The following is a 21627-nucleotide window of genomic DNA, read 5'->3' on the forward strand; positions in this document are numbered from 1 at the left end:
GGAAACTCCATTATTCAAGTCACCCCTACCTGCTGAACTTGAATTGGGTCCTAGGAACATAAAGATGAACAAATAACATAAAAATGAACAAAATAAGCCACAGTCCCCAACCTCCAGCTGCTCAGACTCTAGGCTACTAAACCCGTGCTTTGATATCCACTAGATGTTTTCCAGAAGATAAGTCGTCGTTTTGAACAAGAAAGATACAGCCTGGCACCTTTGAAGTCTCATAAATGGCACACCAAAGAGGGAGAAAATCTGTAGTGGGAGAATTGATGGTCCCTGAAGTCTCTTTAGAGCGACAGGCTTCTGACCCCTGAGGAAGGGTTCTGTTAGGGATCAACAGTACGTTACCCTGTTGTCAGGCCATAATTCTAGACTAAGGGCACATTATTCACTTAGCAGGCAAAAACATTTCCAATGAAAGAACCATGATCTAGAAAAAAAAAGCTTATGGTTACCAAAGGGGAAATTGTCAAAGAGGGGTTGAGATGTGGAGGGGGTTAAGTAAGGAGTTTGGGATTAACAGGTGCACACTACTGTATATAAGATAGATGAGCAACAGGGACCTACTGTATTGCCCAGGGAACTATATTCAATGTCTTATAATAACCTAAAATGGAAAAGAATCTGAAAAAGAATATATGTTTATGTATATGTGTGTGTTTGTGTATAGTCACTTTGCTGTATACTTGAAACTAATGCAGCATTGTATATCAACTATACAACCATTTTTTTTTAATGAAAAAAAAAAAAAAAAAGAACCAGGATCACATGATCTAAAGAGGCCGTCTGAGAAGAGAAAGCAAAATGAAGGGAGGAAGACAGCCCATAAGGAAGACTCAAGAGAGACAGTTTAGGGTAAAACTTCAGAGCACAGACTGTAGTATAAGACAGAGCTCACAGTTTAAATCCTTGAACAGTTGCTTGACTTTGCTAAGCCCGATTTCTCAAATCTTAAATGGAAATATTGTGATATTTAGGTTGTAAATAGTTGTGACAATATAGTTCAAGTCCTTTTATTTTTTTAATTGACATACAATTGATAAACAATGTTGTGTTAGTTGCTGCTATACAGCAAAGGGAATCAGTTATATATATACCTCATTTTTCATATTCTCCATCCTGGCTTATCACAGGATACTGAATATGGTTCCCTGTGCTGCATAGCAGGACCTTGTTGTTTATCCATCCTGTATATAATAGTCTGTACCTGCTAAGCCCGAACTCCAACTCCATCCTTCCCCCACCCCCCTGGCAACCACAAGATTTTAAGATTGTATTTCCAATTTTATATTCGTGATATGGGAAAAGGTCTTGGTTTCCACTCATCATGAATATCTTCTCAGCATTTATCTATTAAGTTTCAAACTTTATTTCCTCAAATTTTATGGCCCTTTTTCTAGTGTTAGCACTTCATTTTGAAGGCAGTTAGTTACTCTTTCTCAAACCAAGGGCTTCATTTTTTTAAAATTAGTAGTAACTATAATTGTAGTCATTTGATAATCATTTCTTTCTGCCCTCTCAGAGTTTCCTGATCTGAAGCTGAAAACCTCTCTTGAGCTTTGGGTTGCTGGAAGGAAATCTGTAGAATGTGTGAATAACTTTATCCTTGATGTTAGTCTGTGTAGTAACAATTCTGTTTTCCACTTGGTTATACATTTTGATTTTTCAAAACATTTCTGTTCATGTTGATGTGTGGCAGAAACTATCACAATATTGTAAACTTATTATCCTCTAATTAAAATTTTTTTAAAAAAATTCTATGTATCTTATACTCAGAACTACATGTTTTAGCCTTTGAATGGGAAAAAACCTATTTGTCACGCTTGAATCACTGTTGATCGATCAGTAGTAGGTCTTTTACCATTCTGGACATGAGCACATAGGTACAGAGAGCCTTTCCTTTATCAGAGGATATGGTTTGTGATACTAATTGCTGTTTTAATTGTGGTTGCCTTTATGTAATACTCATGAAAAGATTGCAGAATATTTTTTTTAAAAGTCATGACCATCAAATGTCATGTTCATCCCTCTGCCCATGACAGGGTAGGGTAGAAAATTAGGACTGTGTGTTGTGCTCAGTCACTCAGTCGTGTCCAAGTCTTTGTGACCCCATGGACTGCAGACCGCCAGGCTCCTCTGTCTGTGGAGATTCTCTGGGCAAGAATACTGGAGTGGGTTGCCATGCCCTCCTCCAGAGGATCTTCCCAACACCAGGGATCAAACCCAGGTCTCCTGCACTATGGATAGATTCCTGACACGGCGCCACTTAGGAAGCCCCAATTAGGACTATATTCGTGCTATGTAAAGCAGAGTTGAGGGAGTAGGGGGGAGCAGCTGACTGGTCCTCAACAGCTAGGATGTGGGTCCTGACTCTTTCCTCTTCCCTGGCAGGCACTTCCTCTTTAAGACGTCCTCGGGAAGCACACCCCTGTTTAGCAGCTCCTCCCCGGGATACCCTTTGACCTCAGGAACGGTTTACACACCACCACCCCGCCTGCTGCCCCGCAATACGTTCTCCAGGAAGGCCTTCAAGCTGAAGAAGCCCTCCAAGTACTGCAGCTGGAAATGCGCCGCCCTGTCGGCCATCGCGGCCGCCCTCCTCCTCGCCATCCTGCTGGCGTATTTCATAGGTGAGTCCGGGCAGCTGTGACCAGGCGGGGGCACAGTCACCCACTTGTGAACAGAGGGGGCCTCTGTGGTCTGTTCCGTCGGCCTCTTGGCTCCTGCAGGATGTAAAGATGAGTGATGGATGGGAGTGCTTTTTCCCCCTCCTGAAATCCATTTCACTTTGATGAGTTTCTCCTTCATGATGCTAAATGACATTTATCAGAAGTGAAATTAAATATCCTTACTGTATACTTTCTTGGAGATAAGCTGAAAATTGTCATTGCTGTCAACCCCTCTCTCATTCCTCAAGTAGTCTTCTGGTCTCCTCCATCTTGGATTTTTAACCCAGGTCTGGGCTCAGCAATTCACGCAACGTTGGTTAAACTTCAGCCAGCCAAAAACTGGATAGAAGAGTAGCCATCAGCAGGCCTGGAACATTGTGACTGCAAGGAAAGTCAGAGTGGCTAGCTGATCTTTAGAGCTGGGGAACAGAAAGAGGATTGAGGGACTGAAGCATCCAGCCAGGTCTTCATAGGGAATCAAGTCTCTCAGACCCAGTGGATCTTGTCCACCTCTTCTCCTTCACCTCTATTGCTTCAACTCTCATCTCATGTGCTGCTGAATCTGAATCAGATTCACCTCCCACACCAGCTGTGATTCTGGGTTGAGGTCAGGGTATGAGCTAGGATAGCAGATTGATGAAGTTGCTGGAGTATGTTTCTTCACCCACTGGGGATGTTGGTGTGCATCCATGGGGTATGGCCTTCTAACTGTGGGAAGCAGCAGATGCCAGGCGTTCAGGGACAGGGTGCCCCCTGCATTAGAGCATCCTGAGCTGGGCACAAAGCCTGCTCGTAGCTCCTGGCCCCAACTAAGAGCCCCTCGCACTGCTGCTTTGTCAACGGAGCTTGCCAGCGGCAGATCTCCTGGCCCAGGCAGAGGCCACGGTGACATTTGTTTAAATTTATTTGAAACACTGGATGGTTCTGGCATGGTTTCAGGGCTCCTCTGTCAGGCCTCCCCAGTTTGGCTGTGCTGTGTTGCAAAGCAAACCTATAAAACACCAGCAAAAAAGAGACCAGTTCTAAGTGAGTTCTTAGCACGTTTGCTGAACTCCTTCGCATTTACAAGAGGGAAAATAAAAAAACAACCCTGATCATTCTCGTTTTGCCCTCTCTCCCAATATAAACCCTCCTCTCTCTCACACACACTTTCTTCATCCTCAGGCAGCCAGCAAGGTACCTGCCAGAGGATAAGCTGGTCCGGAGCTTCCCAGACCATTGTGCCCGAGCTTGCCTGGAGGCAGAGGAGGGCACCTGTGCGCCCCCAGAGATCTGGGGCCTTGCACAGAGCAAAGCACAACAGACCGAAAACTGATGGAAGGGTTTCACTCTCTCTCACTAAATATTGTTGCTGTGCTCATCTTAATATGGAAAATTAAGTTTTGTAGCCCTTGTTATTTGCATCTCTCAGGAGTCAGTGTCCTCTAGAAGTAAGCACATTGACACTCTGGGGAAAGGCACCCTGTTTATTTGGGGCTTTGCAAAATCCTTTGTACTTCAAACCCCAGCTCTACATTTGGGCTGAGGTCAGACACCCGGGCACCCCTAATTTAAAGTCATGTCTGCTTCTCACTTACCTCTTGATGAAGGATGGAGTCAGGGATGGACTGGAGGAGTGGGAAGGGCATCTGTTGTCCCTGCAGTCACTTGGGTGGAATCTTCTCTGTCCTTAAAGGTAGTTTTGTGGGTTTCTGCTGGTAGCTGTTCAGGGGTGGGGCTTGGTGGAAGCAAATTCAAAATGCCTTCAGGGTCCTTGCTTGATTTGTCTGTATGTCAGAAATTTCAGAAAGGGTCCGTGAGCTCACTTCTTGGGCTTCAATGTTCTGCTGGGCTAGTGGGCACCATGGGGAGCTCAGATATAGAAACTGTCTGCTTCTGCCAATAAGGTCCCCGGTGTACCTCCTTCTCTACTCGCAGGAGAGAAATAGATGGCTACTGCCTGATTTATTAAGCTTGATAGTTAAAATATATGCTTTCTGTAGGGCGATCATATAAATGGGAAACAGTGTAGCGAGAGTTTAATGTTTTAATTGGGTGTGTAACTTGTAAGTGATGGATTAGGAAACATATTTATCCTCAGTCTGGAGGCTACTGGAAGCTGGACCCAAGCATCTTAGGATGGTTTATTAGTTTATAATCCATCATTTTGTATTATGTATGCTTTAGGTAAGATTATGCTTCGACCCTGGAGTATTGAAGAATAGTTTATGACTCAAAATGAGTGATGGAAGGGGCTGATTCACCCAGCAGTCTTGGTAGTGCCAAGGCTACTCTTCAAAGGTGAGGGCAGGTCTGCAAGCATGGTGAGGTGTCTGCATCTGGAGGGTGCCTGATTTAGGAACTCAGGGATCCAGAGGGATTTCTGACCTTGACCCCAGTGACCCCTTTCCCTGTGGCCTTGACTAAGTTGTTTTCCTTCTGGGTCTTGGTTTCCTAAGTAAAACCTGGGAGTGATGGTTATTGACATTCAGAAACTCTAAAGTATGATGAGGATTAATTAATGTGTATAAATCACTTTGAAGATGAAAAGCAGTATATTATTAATTACAGAACCACAGGGGCATAAACAGTGCATTGAAAACACAGAGCGGAGTGCTGTCAGGAGCAACACATGATTGTGCCTACCTAGAAAACAAGCCATCAGACAGGACAGAAGGACAACTTAAAAAGCAAAGCCCTTTTGTTAAGGAGGGCGACGATTTTAAGACCTGAGCCTGCTCTGGCTCATACATGACTCTGTGTTCCGCTGGAACATGACAGGTCCTGAAATTGACACATCCGCCCCAGGACAGTTATGGACAGGCACTGATTCAGGCCTGCCAGGAACTCTGACAAATAGGCCAAATTATCTTCCTTGCGTGTTGAAACTTGCATGAAGTCTTTCCAGAAATGAGCAATTTGGAAACATTCAGCCCCATGACAGTTCTTCCATAGCCTCAGCCTGTGGGCAAGTGTAGATCAGAGTAACACCAGCCCTCGGGCAAAATGGAAGACGTGAGCCTCTACCAACTGTGGTGAGGTCCCCCGGTTCCTGCTCACGCAGCTGGGGTCTTTTCTGTGATACTCTTCCACCAGATTCTTCCAGTGCCAAAGTCTCCCAGGGTACAAAACATTCTCAAATAAATTATTCTGAAAAGCTACATGAACCACTAGGGGACCATCTTATGCATCACTCAGCCCTTCGCCCAAATGGTTCCTCGGGAAGACTGGTTTTGGAGAATTTGGCTGGGAAACACACGAGAGCTTCCTGCTCAGGAAGTCATCTGTTATCCTTGGGCTGCTCAAATACTTTCATTGCCGGCAACACCAGAAATCCCTCTGGATCCCTGGGTTCCTAAAGCATGTAACCAGCATACTGTTTCTCTCCTGTTTTATGCCAAGTCTACTGAGTTTCTCTCCTTATAGGGTGCATACAATAACTGGTTAGTGCCTTCTGTTTGATTAGAATTGTTTTTCTATTTAAAGCACTTGTATATAATTATTGGGCTTCCCTGGTGGCTCAGTCAGTAACGAGTCTGCCTGCAATGCGGGAGACCTGGGTTCAATCCCTGGGTCAGGAGGATCCACTGGAGAAGGAAATGGCAACGCACTTCAGTATTCTTGCCTGGAGAATCCCATGGACAGAGGAGCCTGACAGGCTACAGTCCATAGGGTCACAAGAGTCAGACATGACTTAGTGACTAAAGCATCACCATATAATTATTAAATTTGAACCGTACCCCAGCCCCCTAATATACACTCTGGCAGAAAATGAAATTGGCATATTGCAATCCTTTGACAATTGTTGCGACTGAAGCCCAGAGGGTCTCAAGTCACATGGCTAGTTAGCTGCAGGCCCAGGAGTAAGCACTCATTCTCCTGATGCCTTGTCTAACATCTTTCCCTTGACTGCTCTCTCCTAAACATCACGGTTAGCCACATTTCCCAAATACTGCATGAAGCCTCAGTCATCCTTTTCGTAGCATCAATTCACCTTACCTAATTCTGTCCTTATTAGCAAGGGAGAATAATTGGTTCCCATCCTCCCCGAATCATCTTCTAAAAAAATGGAAAAAAGCCACATCTCCTGCTTGGCCTCCTAACCTGGCCTCATATTTCTGCTTTCCCAAGTACCTTCTATCACAGAGACCACCAGACTTTTTTGGTCAAAAGCTAGATAGTAAATATTTTTCATTTTGCAGGTCATGCAGTCTGTTACAACTCCACAACTTTGCCGTTGTAATTCAAAAACAGCCATAGTGTGTCAACAAATGGCCATAGCTTTTTTCTGGGCATCTTTAATTGTAGACACTGAAATTTTAATTTTATATACTTTTCATGTGTCATGGAACACTATTCTTTTGATTTTTTTCAACCATTTAAAATGCAAAACTGCCCCCTAGGTCCATGTATTGTTGCCACAGTCTGCCAACCCCTGTCTGATTGCATTACTCTTCTTTTCCTAAAAATATCTTTTCAGAGTATCTCCACCTTTACAAAAACAAAAAAAACAGGCAAACAAGAAACACTACAGTGCTCTCAAACTGGCAAGAGTCCACTGTAAATGGTGATTGCCTATAATTCCACTTAATAATGAATGCTTCCATCTTATTTTCTGACCCAAACTAAAAGTGGAAAAAGTAATTCACTTTTCTCCTTAAGATAAAAACTTTCTATAAGATAAAAATTTCCTTCCCAGTAGACTGTTTGAAACACTGCCCCAACTCATGGATGGAGTATAATTGCCTAGGAACTTTGCCACATACTCACTTGCCCTCAATCTTTAGATTTTTCTGCAAAACTATTGTCTGTTTTTGAAGATGACTCAGCGCCTGACACCTTCTTTGGTGAGATTTTCCAACAGGTCGTAACAATGCTGGGTTGCTGAATGACATCATTGCTTTCTTGTCCCGGGTTAACACTGGCGAGATCTCATTTCCTTAAAAGGCAACAATATTCTTGCAGGGCTAACCCCCATCAAGGAAGAAAGATGCTCGTAATGTTATGACTTTGCTGTTTAAATCCAGATAATCCTCGAAATTCTGAGAGTCAAACACAACGGTTCAACATGACGCAGGGCTCAGACCGTCGCCCCTGAGTTAAAAACAAGAGTCTTCTGTCAAAAACTCTTCCCATGGCTGGGAGAGGAAGGGGAGTAGAGAGAGAGATAAGAGCATTTATGTCATCCTAAATTAGTTTTCAGCTCTTCAGATCCCTGCCAAACTAAAATGCATATATATGTATTAGAAAGTCACCTTGTCTCTGTTCACTACAGTAACTCCTGCCAAATATGAAATACTGTGTTTTAAGTAAGCTGTTCACTGCTCTGTCTTCTGCCACTCTCACTTTGATCTGGGAAGAACGCGGGCCATCAACATGTCAGGATGTTAAGAGTCTGGTAATTTGGGGTGCTTTCAGTTTCTTTTGAAAACAATGAGAGATTATTTTCTATGGAAACTAAAAGCCTACAATGTGTTTAAAGTTGCTACACTTGGAAATTGATGTGTTGAGACTCACGCTGATGAATCCTGCGTTCTCGGCTGCTATTTTGTGTATTCCCATCTCGCCGAATAGAGCGGGTTTGGGGGAAAACATAAAGAAAATGACAGAAGATGATGAGAACAGTTAGTTTAACCTGGCAGTCTTCCTGAGGACGCAGCCTAGGAGAAGCGTCAGCCCTCCCTTTCAAGCTCACCGCTCTCTGACTATCCAGAGAAATACTACACCTTCCCCTCCTATATGAATTCCAAATTATGTATTTATCTCCCATTATCTGAAGGGCAAAATGCTAATGATGATGTTTGAACAATCCAGCAAATAACATTTCCGCCCAACTCCCTGGCCCTAGATCGTCAAACCTCACAGTCAACCACACAGAGATAAAGAGAACTGCCCACAAATAAGTCAGGGGACCCAGTTATGTTATGCATTCGATGTTAGTAGCAGACTTTTTATCTAATAGATATGCTAATGTGCTCTTAACCGGATAATAAAGTCCTGTCAGTGCTTCCACACTAGTGTGTCTCTGGCAGTGGGGCTGCCATTTCCTAATTGTATGCCTGATTTCAAGAGGATCTGTCGACTTATGGAAAGTAAATTAAGTCATTAGCTAGGTCCCCATCACCTAGCCGCCGTGTGGCAACATTTGTATCTCATGTTTGACATTCAGAAAAGATGAGTTCCTCTGCTGAGGGAAAGGAGGTGTTTTTGCTCTCCTCTCCAAGGTGCCTGTCAGAAATCAAGGTAGTTGGGGGTGGAGGGGAGGGATAAACTAGGAGTTGGGGATTAATAGATAACCCACTACGATAAAATAGGTGAATGACAAAGACCTACTGAAGAGTGCAAGGAGCTGTAGTCAATATCTTGTAGTAACCTAAATGGAGAAGAATCTGAAAAATAGTATATGTTCCCGTGTATATGTATATGTTGGGGCTTCCCTGACGGCTCAGCAGATAAGAATCCACCTGCAGTACAAGGAGAGGCAGGAGATTCGGGTTCAGCTCCTGTATCAGGAAGATCCCCTGAAGGAGGGCATGGCAACCAATTCCAGTATTCTTGCCTGGAAAATCCCATGGACAGAGGAGCCACTTATCCATGGGGTCACAAAGAGTTAGATGTGACTGAAGTGACTGAGTACATGCATGTGCACACACACACACACAAACACACACACACACACACATATATAGTATACACATATATAAATTGAATTACTTTGCACCTGAAGCAAACACAACATTGTAAATATACTACACTTCAATAGAAAAAATAATAATAGTAAATGCAAAAATCAAGATAATCAGGCAATACAGGGCTTTCCACCATCATGCGTAAACTTGATTGGTGAGAATGAGGAAGAAATTTGGGGTCCTAACTCAATACAGCATCTAAACGCAAAACAAGGAAGTAGGTGACACAGCCCCGTGGACCCCTTGGGTCCATGTTCTTAAGGAGCACAGTAAGGAAACAGGGTGCTGTTATCGTCTGCCATCCCGAGGCTCTGTGCCCCCACAAGAGATAGAGTGTTAGGGGCACAAGGAAGGAGTCCACCACTTGTCTGTTCCTTGAGTCACCATTCAGCTCTGTCCTGGACTCTCTGTGTGACAGTTGTCTCTCTAGCCGTCATCAGTCCAGAAGCAGTTCTGTTCAGTCACTCAGTTGGGTCCAACTCTTTGCGACCCAGGACTGCAGCACGCCAGGCCTCCCTGTTCATCACCAACTCCTGGAGTCTACTCAAACTCGTATCCATCGAGTCGGTGATGCCATCCAATTATCTCATCCTCTGTCATCCCCTTCTCCTCTCACCTTTAATCTTTCCCAGCATCAGAGTCTTTTCCAATGAGTCAGTTCTTCACTCAGGTGGCCAAAGGATTGGAGTTTCAGCTTCAGCATCAGTCCTTCCAATAAATATTCAGGACTGATCTCCTTTAGGATGGACTGGTTGGATCTCCTTGCAGTCCAAGGGACTCTCAAGAGTCTTCTCCAACACCACAGTTCAAAAGCATCAATTCTTCGGTGCTCGGCTTTCTTTATAGTTCAACTTTCACATCCATACATGACCACTGGAAAAACCATAGCTTTGACTAGACGGACCTTTGTTGGCAAAGTAATGTCTCTGCTTTTTAATATGCTGTCTAGGTTGGTCATAGCTTTTCTTCCAAGGAGCAAGTGTCTTTTAATTTCATGGCTGCAGTCACCATCTGCAGTGATTTTGGAGCCCAAAAAGATAAATTCTGTCACTGTTTTCCCATCTATTTGCCATGAAGTGATGGGACCAGATGCCATGATCTTAGTTTTCTGAATGTTGAGTTTTAAGCCAACTTTTTTACTCTCCTCTTTTCACTTTCATCAAGAGGCTCTGTAGTTTCTCTTCACTTTCTGCCATAAGGGTGGTGTCATCTGTGTATCTGAGGTTATTGATATTTCTCCCAGCAATCTTGATTCCAGCTTGTGCTTCATCCAGGCCAGCATTTCTCATGATGTACTCTTTAAATAAACAGGGTGACAATATACAGCCTTGACGTACTCCTTTTCCTGTTTGGAACCAGTCTGTTGTTCCATGTCCAGTTCTAACTGTTGCTTCCTGACCTGCATACAGAATTCTCAAGAGGTAGGTCAGGTGGTCTGGTATTCCCATCTCTTGAAGAATTTTCCATAGTTTATTGTGATCCACACAGTCAAAGGCTTTGGCATAGTCGATAAAGCAGAAATAGATGTTTTTCTGGAACTCTCTTGCTTTTTGGATGATCCAGTGGATGTTGGCAATTTGATCTCTAGTTCCTCTGCCTTTTCTAAATCCAGCTTGAACATCTGGAAGTTCACAGGTCACGTACTATTGAAGCCTGGCTTGGAGAATTTTGAGCATTACTTTACTAGCATGTGAAATGATTGCAATTGTGCGGTAGTTTGAGCAGTCCTTGGCATTGCCTTTCTTTGGAATTAGAATGAAAACTGACCTTTTTCAGTCCTGTGGAAACTACTGAGTTTTCCAAATTTGCCGGCCTATTGAGTGCAGCACTTTCACAGCATCATCTTTCAGGATTTGAAATAGCTCAGCTGGAATTCCATCATCTCCACTAGCTTTGTTTGTAGTGATGCTTTCTAAGGCCCACTTGACTTCGCATTCCAGGATGTCTGGCTCTACGTGAATGATCACACCATCATGGTTATCTGGGTCATGAAGATCTTTTTTTTAATAGTTCTTCTGTGTATTCTTGCCACCTCTTCTAATATCTTCTGCTTCTGTTAGATCCATACCATTTTTGTCCTTTATTGTGCCCATCTTTGCATGAAAAATTCCCTTGGTATCTCTGATTTTCCTGAAGAGATCTCTAGTCTTTCCCGTTCTATTGTTTTCCTCTATTTCTTTGTATTGATCACTGAGGAAGACTTTCTTATCTCACCTTGCTATTCTTTGGAACTCTGCATTCAAATGGGTATATCTTTCCTTTTCTCCTTTGCCTTTCATTTCTCTTCTTTTCTCAGCTATTTGTAAGGCCTCCTCAGACAACCATTTTGCCTTTTTTCATATCTTTTTCTTGGGGATGGTCTTGATCCCTGCCTCCTGTACAGTATCACAAAGCTCCATCCATAGTTCTTCAGGCACTCTATCTATCAGGTCTAATCCCTTGAATCTATTTCTCATTTCCAATGTATAATCATTAAGGGATTTGATTTAGGTCATATCTGAATGGTCTAGTGGTTTTCCCTACTTTCTTCAATTTTAGTCTGAATTTGGCAATAAGGAGTTAATGATCTGAGCCATAGTCAGCTCCCAGTCTTCTTTTTGCTGACTGTGTAGAGCTTCTCCATCTTTGGCAGCAAAGAATATAATCAATCTGATTTCGGTGTTGATCATCTGGTGACGTCCATGTGTAGAGTCATCTCTTTTGGAAGAAGTTTGCTATGACCAGTGTGTCCTCTTGGCAAAACTCTATTAGCCTTTGCCCTGCTTCATTCTGTACTCCATGGCCAAATTTGCCTGTTACTCCAGGTATTTCTTGACTTCCTATTTTTGGATTCCAGTCCTCTATAATGAAAAGGGCATCTTTTGGGGGTGTTATTTCTAGAAGATCTTATAGGTCTTCATAGAACCATTCAACTTCAGCTTCTTCAGCATTACTGTTTGGGGCATAGACTTGGATTACTGTGATATTGAATGATTTGCCTTGGAAACGAACAGAGATTATTCTGACTCTCTCTGACAGTTGTCTCCCTAGCCGTCATCAGTACAGAAGCAGTAGTCAAGCATTATTTTCTCTGTCTCTCTACACACTTTGTTTATTTGTCTGGATCACTTAGGATGGGCACCAATCCCACAGATCCCCATTTCTGAGTCTTTCATTTGTTCATTTATTTGTTTCATGATTTAAAATTCTGTGCGACTGAGCGACTTCACTTTCACTTTTCACTTTCATGCATTGGAGAAGGAAATGGCAACCCACTCCAGTGTTCTTGCCTGGAGAATCCCAGGGACGGGAGCCTGGTGGGCTGCTGTCTATGGGGTCGCGAAGAGTCAGACACGACTGAAGCGACTTAGCAGCAGCAGCAGCACCACTTTGAATTATTTCATTCTACTCTGAACCTATAACATGGTTGCCGAGGTTCTCACCCTGCCTTGGTAATTACAAAAGAAACAGCTTGATGTGATGGAAAGCACATATGTGGGCACTGATGTCAGAGACTAGGGCTCGATTTCTAATGTATATATTTAAAAACCATATGACTATGAACTTGATGTTTTATCTCACTGCACCCAAGTTTCCCACCCAAAACAATAGGAATAACTCCTGCCTTGTAAAGATGCTTTGAGTATTCATTGAATTGATACATGCATACAACTTTCATTTAAATCCAATGCATGTATGCATGAATACATGCTCAGATCAGATCAGTCGCTCAGTCATGTCTGACTCTTTGTGACCCCATGAATCACAGCACGCCAGGCCTCCCTGTCCATCACCAACTCCCGGAGTTCACTCAGACTCACGTCCATCGAGTCAGTGATGCCATCCAGCCATCTCATCCTCTGTCGTCCCCTTCTCCTCCTGCCCCCAATCCCTCCCAGCATCAAAGTCTTTTCCAATGAGTCAACTCTTCGCATGAGGTGGCCAAAGTACTGGAGTTTCAGCTTTAGCATCATTCCTTCCAAAGAAATCCCAGGGCCGATCTCCTTCAGAATGGACTGGTTGGATCTCCTTGTAGTCCAAGGGACTCTCAGGAGTCTTCTCCAACACCACAGTTCAAAAGCATCAATTCTTCGGCACTCAGCTTTCTTCACAGTCCAACTCTCACATCCATACATGACCACAGGAAAAACCATAGCCTTAACTAGACGAACCTTTGTTCAGTCATGCCCAATTCTTTGCGACCCCTTGGACTGCTGCCCGTCAGGCTCCTCTGTCCATGAGATTTCCCAGGCAAGAATACTGGAGTGGGTTGCCATTTCCTCCTCCAGATGATCTTCCTGACCCAGGGATCAAACCCACATTTCTAGCATCTCCTGCATTACAGGTGGATTCTTTACCACTGAGCCCACCAGGGAAGCCCCTCAAATCTAATATGTGGTTGTATGTGAGGTGATGTTACTGTTTGTATCCTCAAGGGGAGAGAAGGTTATCAGTTAAAATATGGCATGATTACTTAGCATTTGTAATTTGTATTTTTCGGAAATGGTAGACACAGACCACCTGGATTGATACGCAACCATGTGTTTAAAGAGATCTAGTCAGACCAGCAGACCAGTGTGCTGCCTGGTCGGCCTCAGTTGTAAGAAAACACCAGTTTTGAAGGAGCATCCTGACTCCAGAAATGTGAAAATGTTAAAAAAAATAAAATAAAATCTTAGAACAGGTGAAATATGGTGGTGGTACCTGGTGCACAGCTAGAAGCTCAACTAAATGGAGTTATTGTGATTATTGCATTCGCTGCCACACTCCTCGGTAGGTACAGTAAGAGGCCTAAAGCAAGTCCCAGGGTCATTGTATCTTCGAAACAGTGCCGAGTACCTCATAAGCGATCTGTACACATTTGTTGAGTTGCTGAATGCTAATCAGGGTTAGGGCTGAGTTGAACCAATTGTGGAGGGCATTTCTAAGGCACCCAGAATCCCTGATTTCTAGCTTTACTTGTTCCCCCTGTCCAGAGAAGTTGCGGGTTCCCTGATGTAATTGTAATTGCCTCTGTTCCCAAACTGCGTTCCCAAGTTAGAAAGCATAGGCAAAGGAACAGTGAGGTGGGCTGTGTGTGTAAGCACCAGACTGAAACCCTCTAGCAGGAACCCGTGATTCCCTGAAATCAAGAGAGCCAGCTGAGCGAAACTGGGAAGTGTTTGTGTCTGGCACACGGCCAGCATTTGGCACTCACATTACAAAAGTGTAGCAGGATTCAGTTGGAGTTCAAGGTGAAGAAGCAAATAATGGCATAAATCTGAAAGTCTGCTGGCTGTGTCCCTGTAAATGAGGATGTGCTAAGAAATGAAAACAATTGCTACAAGGCACCAAGTAGTGAAAGGAATTATTATATGGTGAATTAGGTCTGTGTATACAAGCCATACAGAATCTTTCATGCCCTGCAACACCCAGCATAGCTGTATAGCTTCGTACAACAGAAACTTGACCCCCAAAGTGAACTTTTAAAACATTTGTATTTCCCTTGAGGTCACCTTAAACCAGATTTCTTGTGTCCTTCATGGAAAATGCTATTAGAGAAAATTCTACCTTGATTGTAAAGAATAGACCCTCAGAATTTTTGCCTGAGCCCTTTTGTCATCAAATAAATCTTTTATTAAATTGATGTCTCATAATAAGATCCTCTGCATTAGGAGAGCAAATGGTCCATCAACTATATTAACATATTTAATATTACCATAAAAAAAGAGGATAATGCATTGCACGTTCCACTAATTTCATTTTTTATCTTACCGACTTCTCACCTTAAATAAATATATAAATATCAGAGTGTTTCAGAAAATAGTCCTCAGCTACATGTTGATAAGAAAAGAGCTTTGCAAAAGAAAAGCTCTCCATTCTTGGAGAGAGAGAGGAATTTATAAGATATATAGTATGTATCGTCTTTCAAAGGCTTTTTCTTTTTTCTCCTAAAAGTCAGACCTATGGGTGGAAAGGGAGGATGAGCTTTGCTTCCAGTCTTTACATTTCTTTCATCATGACTGTCTGCACAGCAGCTAGGGAAGGCCCTTCCCTGGGGATGGGTTTTCAGTGGAGTTAGGTCATTTATGGGAAGATTTGTGCGAACATGTTCCGTACTCCCCTTAGGGACTCTGATCTTTGGAAGAAAAAGGCATATTGCCTTGCTTTGGACTTTGCAGTCACGATGCAGTTCTATCAGTCTGCTTACTTATGCTAACACTACAAGCATTTTAGGCGTGACGTTAATGAAGGTTAGATTAGGCTCCATCATATTCCACAGGGAAAGGTTAAGTGGCCCTGTGTCAGATGCTTTCTCTTCTCCGTGCCATGATAAACAAGGGGACATCTTTCAAGGAAGTTCAGTGTGCCTTTGAATCAGACGCATTTTGGAAATGGACTGTAAGGCTCCCTTGTGACCTCAGTTGTACAAACACAGATTTCTGGGGTATTAGTTAAAGTACATGTGTTTCATAAGATGATTTGTAGACTTCCTGAATCTCAAGAGAATTGTGGGTAGACATTTTTACCATGAAAAAAGTTATTGTAACTTTATATATTAATTTTATATAGTATTAGTTTTATATTAATTTAAAATGTATTAAATATATTACATTAATTTTATGTGTTTCTGTTGGGGAAGAAATGTTATTTAGGTGAGCTATTGTCCAGTCACATTGTATGCTAGAATCTGCTCACCAGCCTCAGAATCTAGGACATTTTTACTTGAAATGTTTTCCTAGACCTAGAGTCTAATGAGCAACCCTGTAAAACAGTACATTTAGTAGAAAGCTTAGCACCTGGGTAAGTTATGTTTTGCATAAACGACTTATGCATGATGTTAATCAGACACATACAATAGTGATAGAAGCATCTGACTTTCATTTTTCCCAGTTCCAACAGAGAACCAAAGCTTTCATCCTGAAAAACTTTGTTTAATGCATTGGCATGAATCTGTGATCAGCCATTCATTTTTTCCGCTAGAAATGTGAAGTGACCTAACCATTTTACAACCAGAAATTGAGGAGATTTGTGTCTGTCTTTACCCAATTTGGTTTTGTCCAATGTAGGCATTATCTCCTCCTGAATTTACTTGAACAACTATCGGTTCAGTCAGTTCAGTTCAGTAGCTCAGTCGTGTCCGACTCTTTGCGACCCCATGAATCGCAGCACACCAGGCCTCCCTGTCCATCACCATCTCCCGGAGTTCACTGAGACTCACATCCATCGAGTCGGTGATGCCATCCAGCCATGTCATCCTCTGTCGTCCCCTTCTCCTCCTGCCCCCAATCCCTCCCAGCATCAGTCTTTTCCAATGAGTCAACTCTTCGCATGAGGTGGCCAAAGTACTGGAGTTTCAGCTTTACTATCAGGCTTCCAAATAATAAAGCTTACACTTCGTAAGACCATACCAGTGACGAGTGAAGAGCCAAAGAAGGAAGAGTAAATACTAAAAAGAACGAGATGGAATTAAGATGAGAAATAAGAATAAGGCATAAGCAGCTGTGAGTAGAATAATTAAAAATGTTACCTAGCAATGCAAACTACAAAATGCCATGTATCAAGCCGGATAAAACATGGCACAATTAGAAGACACAAGTGTGGTGGGGGAAAAAAAAATGACACCCAGCATACCAAATTACACGTAATCTTCCGCACAATTTCTCGAACCGATACATCCAGCAAGGTAATGAGATGAAAGCTATCCTGGAGAATTGCTTGGAGGTGCTGTTTCACCACCTTATCTTACATCATTAAACTTTTGGTTCCCTCATGAGCTACTTAGATAAATAACAGTAGACAGCTCGACATTTATCCAAATAAACCAGAAAGCTACCATGATAAAGGAAATTGAGTTTATAGACACGGCAGGCTCTTGCCTAATAGATGAGAGTAATGTGTTCAATGATGAATATCAATCTATATTTCAGATACAGTGTACAAAGTTGTTGGGGGGGGGGGCAGCGCTCTCAAAATACCTCCTCCTCCAAAATCATTTCTCACTAAGATTAGTTTATTTTCCGTTGTGTCTAATTGATATCCATGTAATTCCACTACCATCTTTGCTACTGCAAGTGATATGAGAGATGGAAAGAATGACCATGGGTGTTGGTTCCCAGGAGAGCGCTGGAAGCTGGGGATCAGGAATCGCTTTTGTCTTCTGTGTTGTCTTTGGAATGACCCTTGCAGCCAGAGGGTGAGGATATTTGTTTTTAATTATGAGGGCATTCTCTAAGTCTTCAATCTTGATCAAAAATTGACAGGAGCAGAATTATTTTATATCATATCTTTTCTCTGCCTTATTTTGTATCATGATGTAAAAAAAAAAAAAAAGTCCAGTAAAGACTATTTGAGTTAACTGTACAATTTTAGCAACCAATCCAATTCAGTGGATTTATAAACTTCTAGCATTTAGATGACTTAGTTGGTAGAGAATCCGCCTGCAATGCAGGAGACCCAGGTCTGATCCCTGGGTTGGGAAGATCCCCTGGAGGAGGGACTGGTTACCCACTCCAGTATTCTTGCCTGGGAAATCCCTGGACAGAGGAGCCTGGTGGGCTACAGTCCATAGGGTCACAAAAGTTGAACACAACTGAGCAACTAACCCACCAGCATTTTGTAAAGTTCCCTAATTCCTCATCAGACAGGTCTTGGTCTAGGATAGGACATGGCTATGCCCAGGCCAGTAGCCACTTACTACTTACCCAAGTCCTATCTCTTGGTGTGGAGGCAGGGCGTGGGGCAGTGAAGGAGAAGGGAGGGGAGGTGAGCTCTTGAGTTGGCACGTGTGTAAATGGTGTCACACACCACTACTCCTTCAGACCCCGTCCCGAATATTGTGGTCAGAAACACTTTTTATCATATGCTTATTTTAATGAAATATTTTGGCATGTAAATTCAGTCCGACTTTAAGGAAATCAGCTTCCAATCCTGCTTCTAAAGATTTGTTCTTTCATAAAGTCTGCTTTTATTTGCACAGATATGGATGTCTCTGTTTCTGTCTCTTCCTCTCCTCTATACATTTCAACTTTAAGTATCCTTGGGGCACATCCAGATTTAGCTTGCTCTGTCAAGTTTAATTTTTTTTAAAGGAATATGCATGCATTACTGATAATTTTTTTAAAAGGTACTAGCCTGCCAATCTGTGGCTTATCCCCAGCTCTTGTCTCCCCCACCCCTGCCCCAACCCCCACCTTGGTTCTTTAGGTGTAGGTCATGGGGGTGAAAGTGCTCCCTAGAGGCTCGTGGCTCTGACTCCTTCTGGGAACACATATCTCTATTTCTTTTGTAGAGATGTGGATGCTAATTGCATGGTATTTTATTCTTCTCGTCAAAACTGACAGGAGTGAAGCCTTCTGGAAAGGTCAGCTGACCCAGCAGCGCTATCCTATCCTTATCACAGAAAAATACCAATGGATTATTTTAATGTCAGAGGCAGATTGGAGAGCAGACCTGAAATACCCATGACTAAATTTATCTCAAAGGAAGAAAAAGAATTTTCTGTCATGTTTGTATGACTAAGGAATTTATTAAACAGGCTATGTACCCCACCCAAGGAGAATGCTGTCAAAACATGAAGAAGAAGAAAGCAGAGATCACAGAAAAGCCAAGCCTGAACTCTTCTCCTAATTGCATGTCTGAACACCCTTGCTAATTTTTCCCACTCCCTTTGTGATTCTTCACCACACACTACTGCTGCCTCACCCCAACTAAAAGCTTTACTATGCTTATGTTTCCCACCACGTCAAATTTGGAATCGACATGTACACACAGCTTTATTTAAAATGGATAACCAGCAAGGTCTTGCTGTATAGCACAGGGAACTCAGCTCAATGTTATGTGGCAGCTTGGATAGGAGGGGAGTTTGGGGGAGAAGGGATACATGTATATGTATGACTGAGTCTCATCACTGTTCACCTGAAATTATCACAGCCTTGTTAATCAGCTATGAAAAGTCAAAGTGTTAGTCGCTTAGTCGTGTCTGACTCTTTGCAACCCCATGGACTGTAGCTTTCCAGGCTCCTCTGTCCATGGGATTATCCAGGCAAGAATACCGAAGTGGGTTGCCATTCCTTCTCCAGGGGATCTTCCTAACCCAGAGATTGAACTGGGGTGTCCTGCATTGCAGGTGGATTCTTTACTGTCTGCGCCACCAGGGAATACTCCAATATAAAGTTTGAAACAAACAGAAAACCAAAACAGCAAAACAAAAACCTAGATAATTGAGAAGATACCCAGAGTGGACTCTTGGCTTGTTGTCACATCCTTCAAAACTCATTTACCAGATTAGATATAGCACAGGGACTTTCCTCCAAGGGCCAGCTGATCTGGACTCTCTCTCGGTGGAAATGTAAAGAAAGACTCCAGATCGGGAAAGTAACTAGGTGTAAATTGCAGAGAAACGTGTTGTGCAAACACTGTCCAATTGTGGCTGATTTTCTTTCACATGAAAAAGTGGGGTGCAGATTCTAATGGCAGAGCATGTTAAAAAAAAAAAAAAAACATGACTGAGGAAGAAAAATGCATAAATGCCGCAAGAAAAAGCAAGCATGCACCAGAGAGAAAATATACGGGGAGGCATCCCTATGAGTGACTGTAGTGTATATGGTGTATATATTTTTCTTGGGAAGATAAAGACGGCAGGAGGCCAGATGAATAGCTAGAGAGAATTATCGTTTCCTCTGGCTTCTGTTGAACAAGAAAACCACATATTCACCACTAGCCTAGTGAATAAGCTCAAGCCTCATGGTCAGTTCAGAAAATCCTCTGCTTTAGATTAAGGTGGTCTTTATTTTTCCACTGGATGATGAGACTGCAGTTTTAGCCCATCTGTTCCCACCTCCGTCCCCAGCATCCTCAGAGACTGCATCCATTTATCTTTGAAAGCCAAAGAAAAGAGCGTGGTGTGAGAGGGAGAAGTAAAGCCAGTGGCCTGGGGAAGATTACTCTAATGCTGAGTGAGGAGACTGGAAATCTCTCCCCTAGAACCCTGTGATCTGGTGGAGTCCTGAGGTCCCAGAGCACAGGGGTGACCCCTGTGTCTTGGCTGAAGATGTTCCACGTATGCGTAAAGATTCTCTGCGTAGAAGAGAATTTCAGGGGGAGGGGTGGGCTTTAAGGTGTTTGAAAGCACATGAAGAATAACTCTGACATGCTTTCACCATAGCCTTGGAATCCCAAAATAAATAAGAGAAAAATTGTGATTTAAAATATAATTCCAAATACTAACTGGACCCCGCTGTCTCGATGAGTAATAAGCTTCAATAAATGTGTGACAGGCACAAGGCTCTTCGGTATGAAGAGTAGTGAGGCCTCAGAAATAGAAATAGGTTTTCCATTACCTGAGGGATTAGGTTCAGCCTGGCTCTGGAGGCTGTTCCCGGGGCCACAGCTGCATCTTCGGCCCACGGTCGTATTAACTGGTAATAGTAAAACAGGCACGCCTGGCCCAAAACAGTGATTTGTTTTAGGGAGGGGAGAAAGGTCGCTTTCTCCCGCTTAAGCCAGGATTACCATTGTTTATGACACATTTTTCCTTAAACTTCTCTCCCTTGGTGCTAATGAGCTACAATTTGAGTCAGGTCCCACCTGGGGCGGGGAGAGGGTGGTGCTGCTGAAATTGACAAGGAAGCCAGCGGTGGAGACAGCAGCGTGGTCGGGTATGGTACATTGCTCCCATCTCATTTTTCACTCATAGCAGGTTCACCAACACACACACAAGTGTATTTCTTTTTCTTTTAATTAATTTTTATTGGATTATGGTTGCTTTCCAGTGTTGTGTTAGTTTCTACTGTACAGCAAAATGAATCAGCCATACATGTACATATATGTATCCCTTTTGGACTTCCTTCCCATTCAGGTCACCACAGACCATTAAGAGTTCCCTGTTTTATATTGTAGGTTCTCACTAGTTGTCTGTGTTATACATAGTATCAATAGTGTGTATGTGTCCATCCCAATCTCCCAATTCCTCCCCCTACTCCCCTTTCCCCTCGGTAGCTGTGCATCCTTTGGAAGGTCATTATTCAGTCGCTCAGTTGTGTCTGACTCTTCGCAACCCCATAGACTGCAGCACTGCAGGCTTCCCTGTCCTTCACCATCTCCCAGAGCTGGTTCAGACTCATGTATCTTGAGTTGGTAATGCCATCCAACCGTTTGAAGGTCGTATAAGGTTTTACTGTTTCATGGCAAACTCAGTTTTTCATTTAAGTTTTCCTGGTACGGGAACTCAAGAAATTCAGCAGGCTCACTCCAGGCCTCTCTTCTTCTCAGGACTGAGATGTGTGGTCAAGAGACTGATTTGAGCACATCCTGTCTCACGGAGC

The 21627-nt window shown here is 43.0% G+C and overlaps 1 protein-coding gene across 3 annotated transcripts in view; it reads left to right on the forward strand.

The window, feature by feature from the left end:
* The window catches only part of TENM2 (teneurin transmembrane protein 2), a 762206-nt gene that overhangs the window by 450468 nt on the left and 290111 nt on the right, over window positions 1-21627 (forward strand). For all 3 annotated transcript variants that reach the window (XM_059888816.1, XM_059888817.1, XM_024995296.2), the window contains one exon: window positions 2398-2636. In XM_059888816.1, coding sequence (XP_059744799.1) covers window positions 2398-2636 — 239 coding nt within the window. The remainder of the gene's footprint in view (window positions 1-2397; window positions 2637-21627) is intronic.

The sequence above is a fragment of the Bos taurus genome, chromosome 7, assembly GCF_002263795.3.
Source record: "Bos taurus isolate L1 Dominette 01449 registration number 42190680 breed Hereford chromosome 7, ARS-UCD2.0, whole genome shotgun sequence".
NCBI lineage: Eukaryota > Metazoa > Chordata > Mammalia > Artiodactyla > Bovidae > Bos > Bos taurus.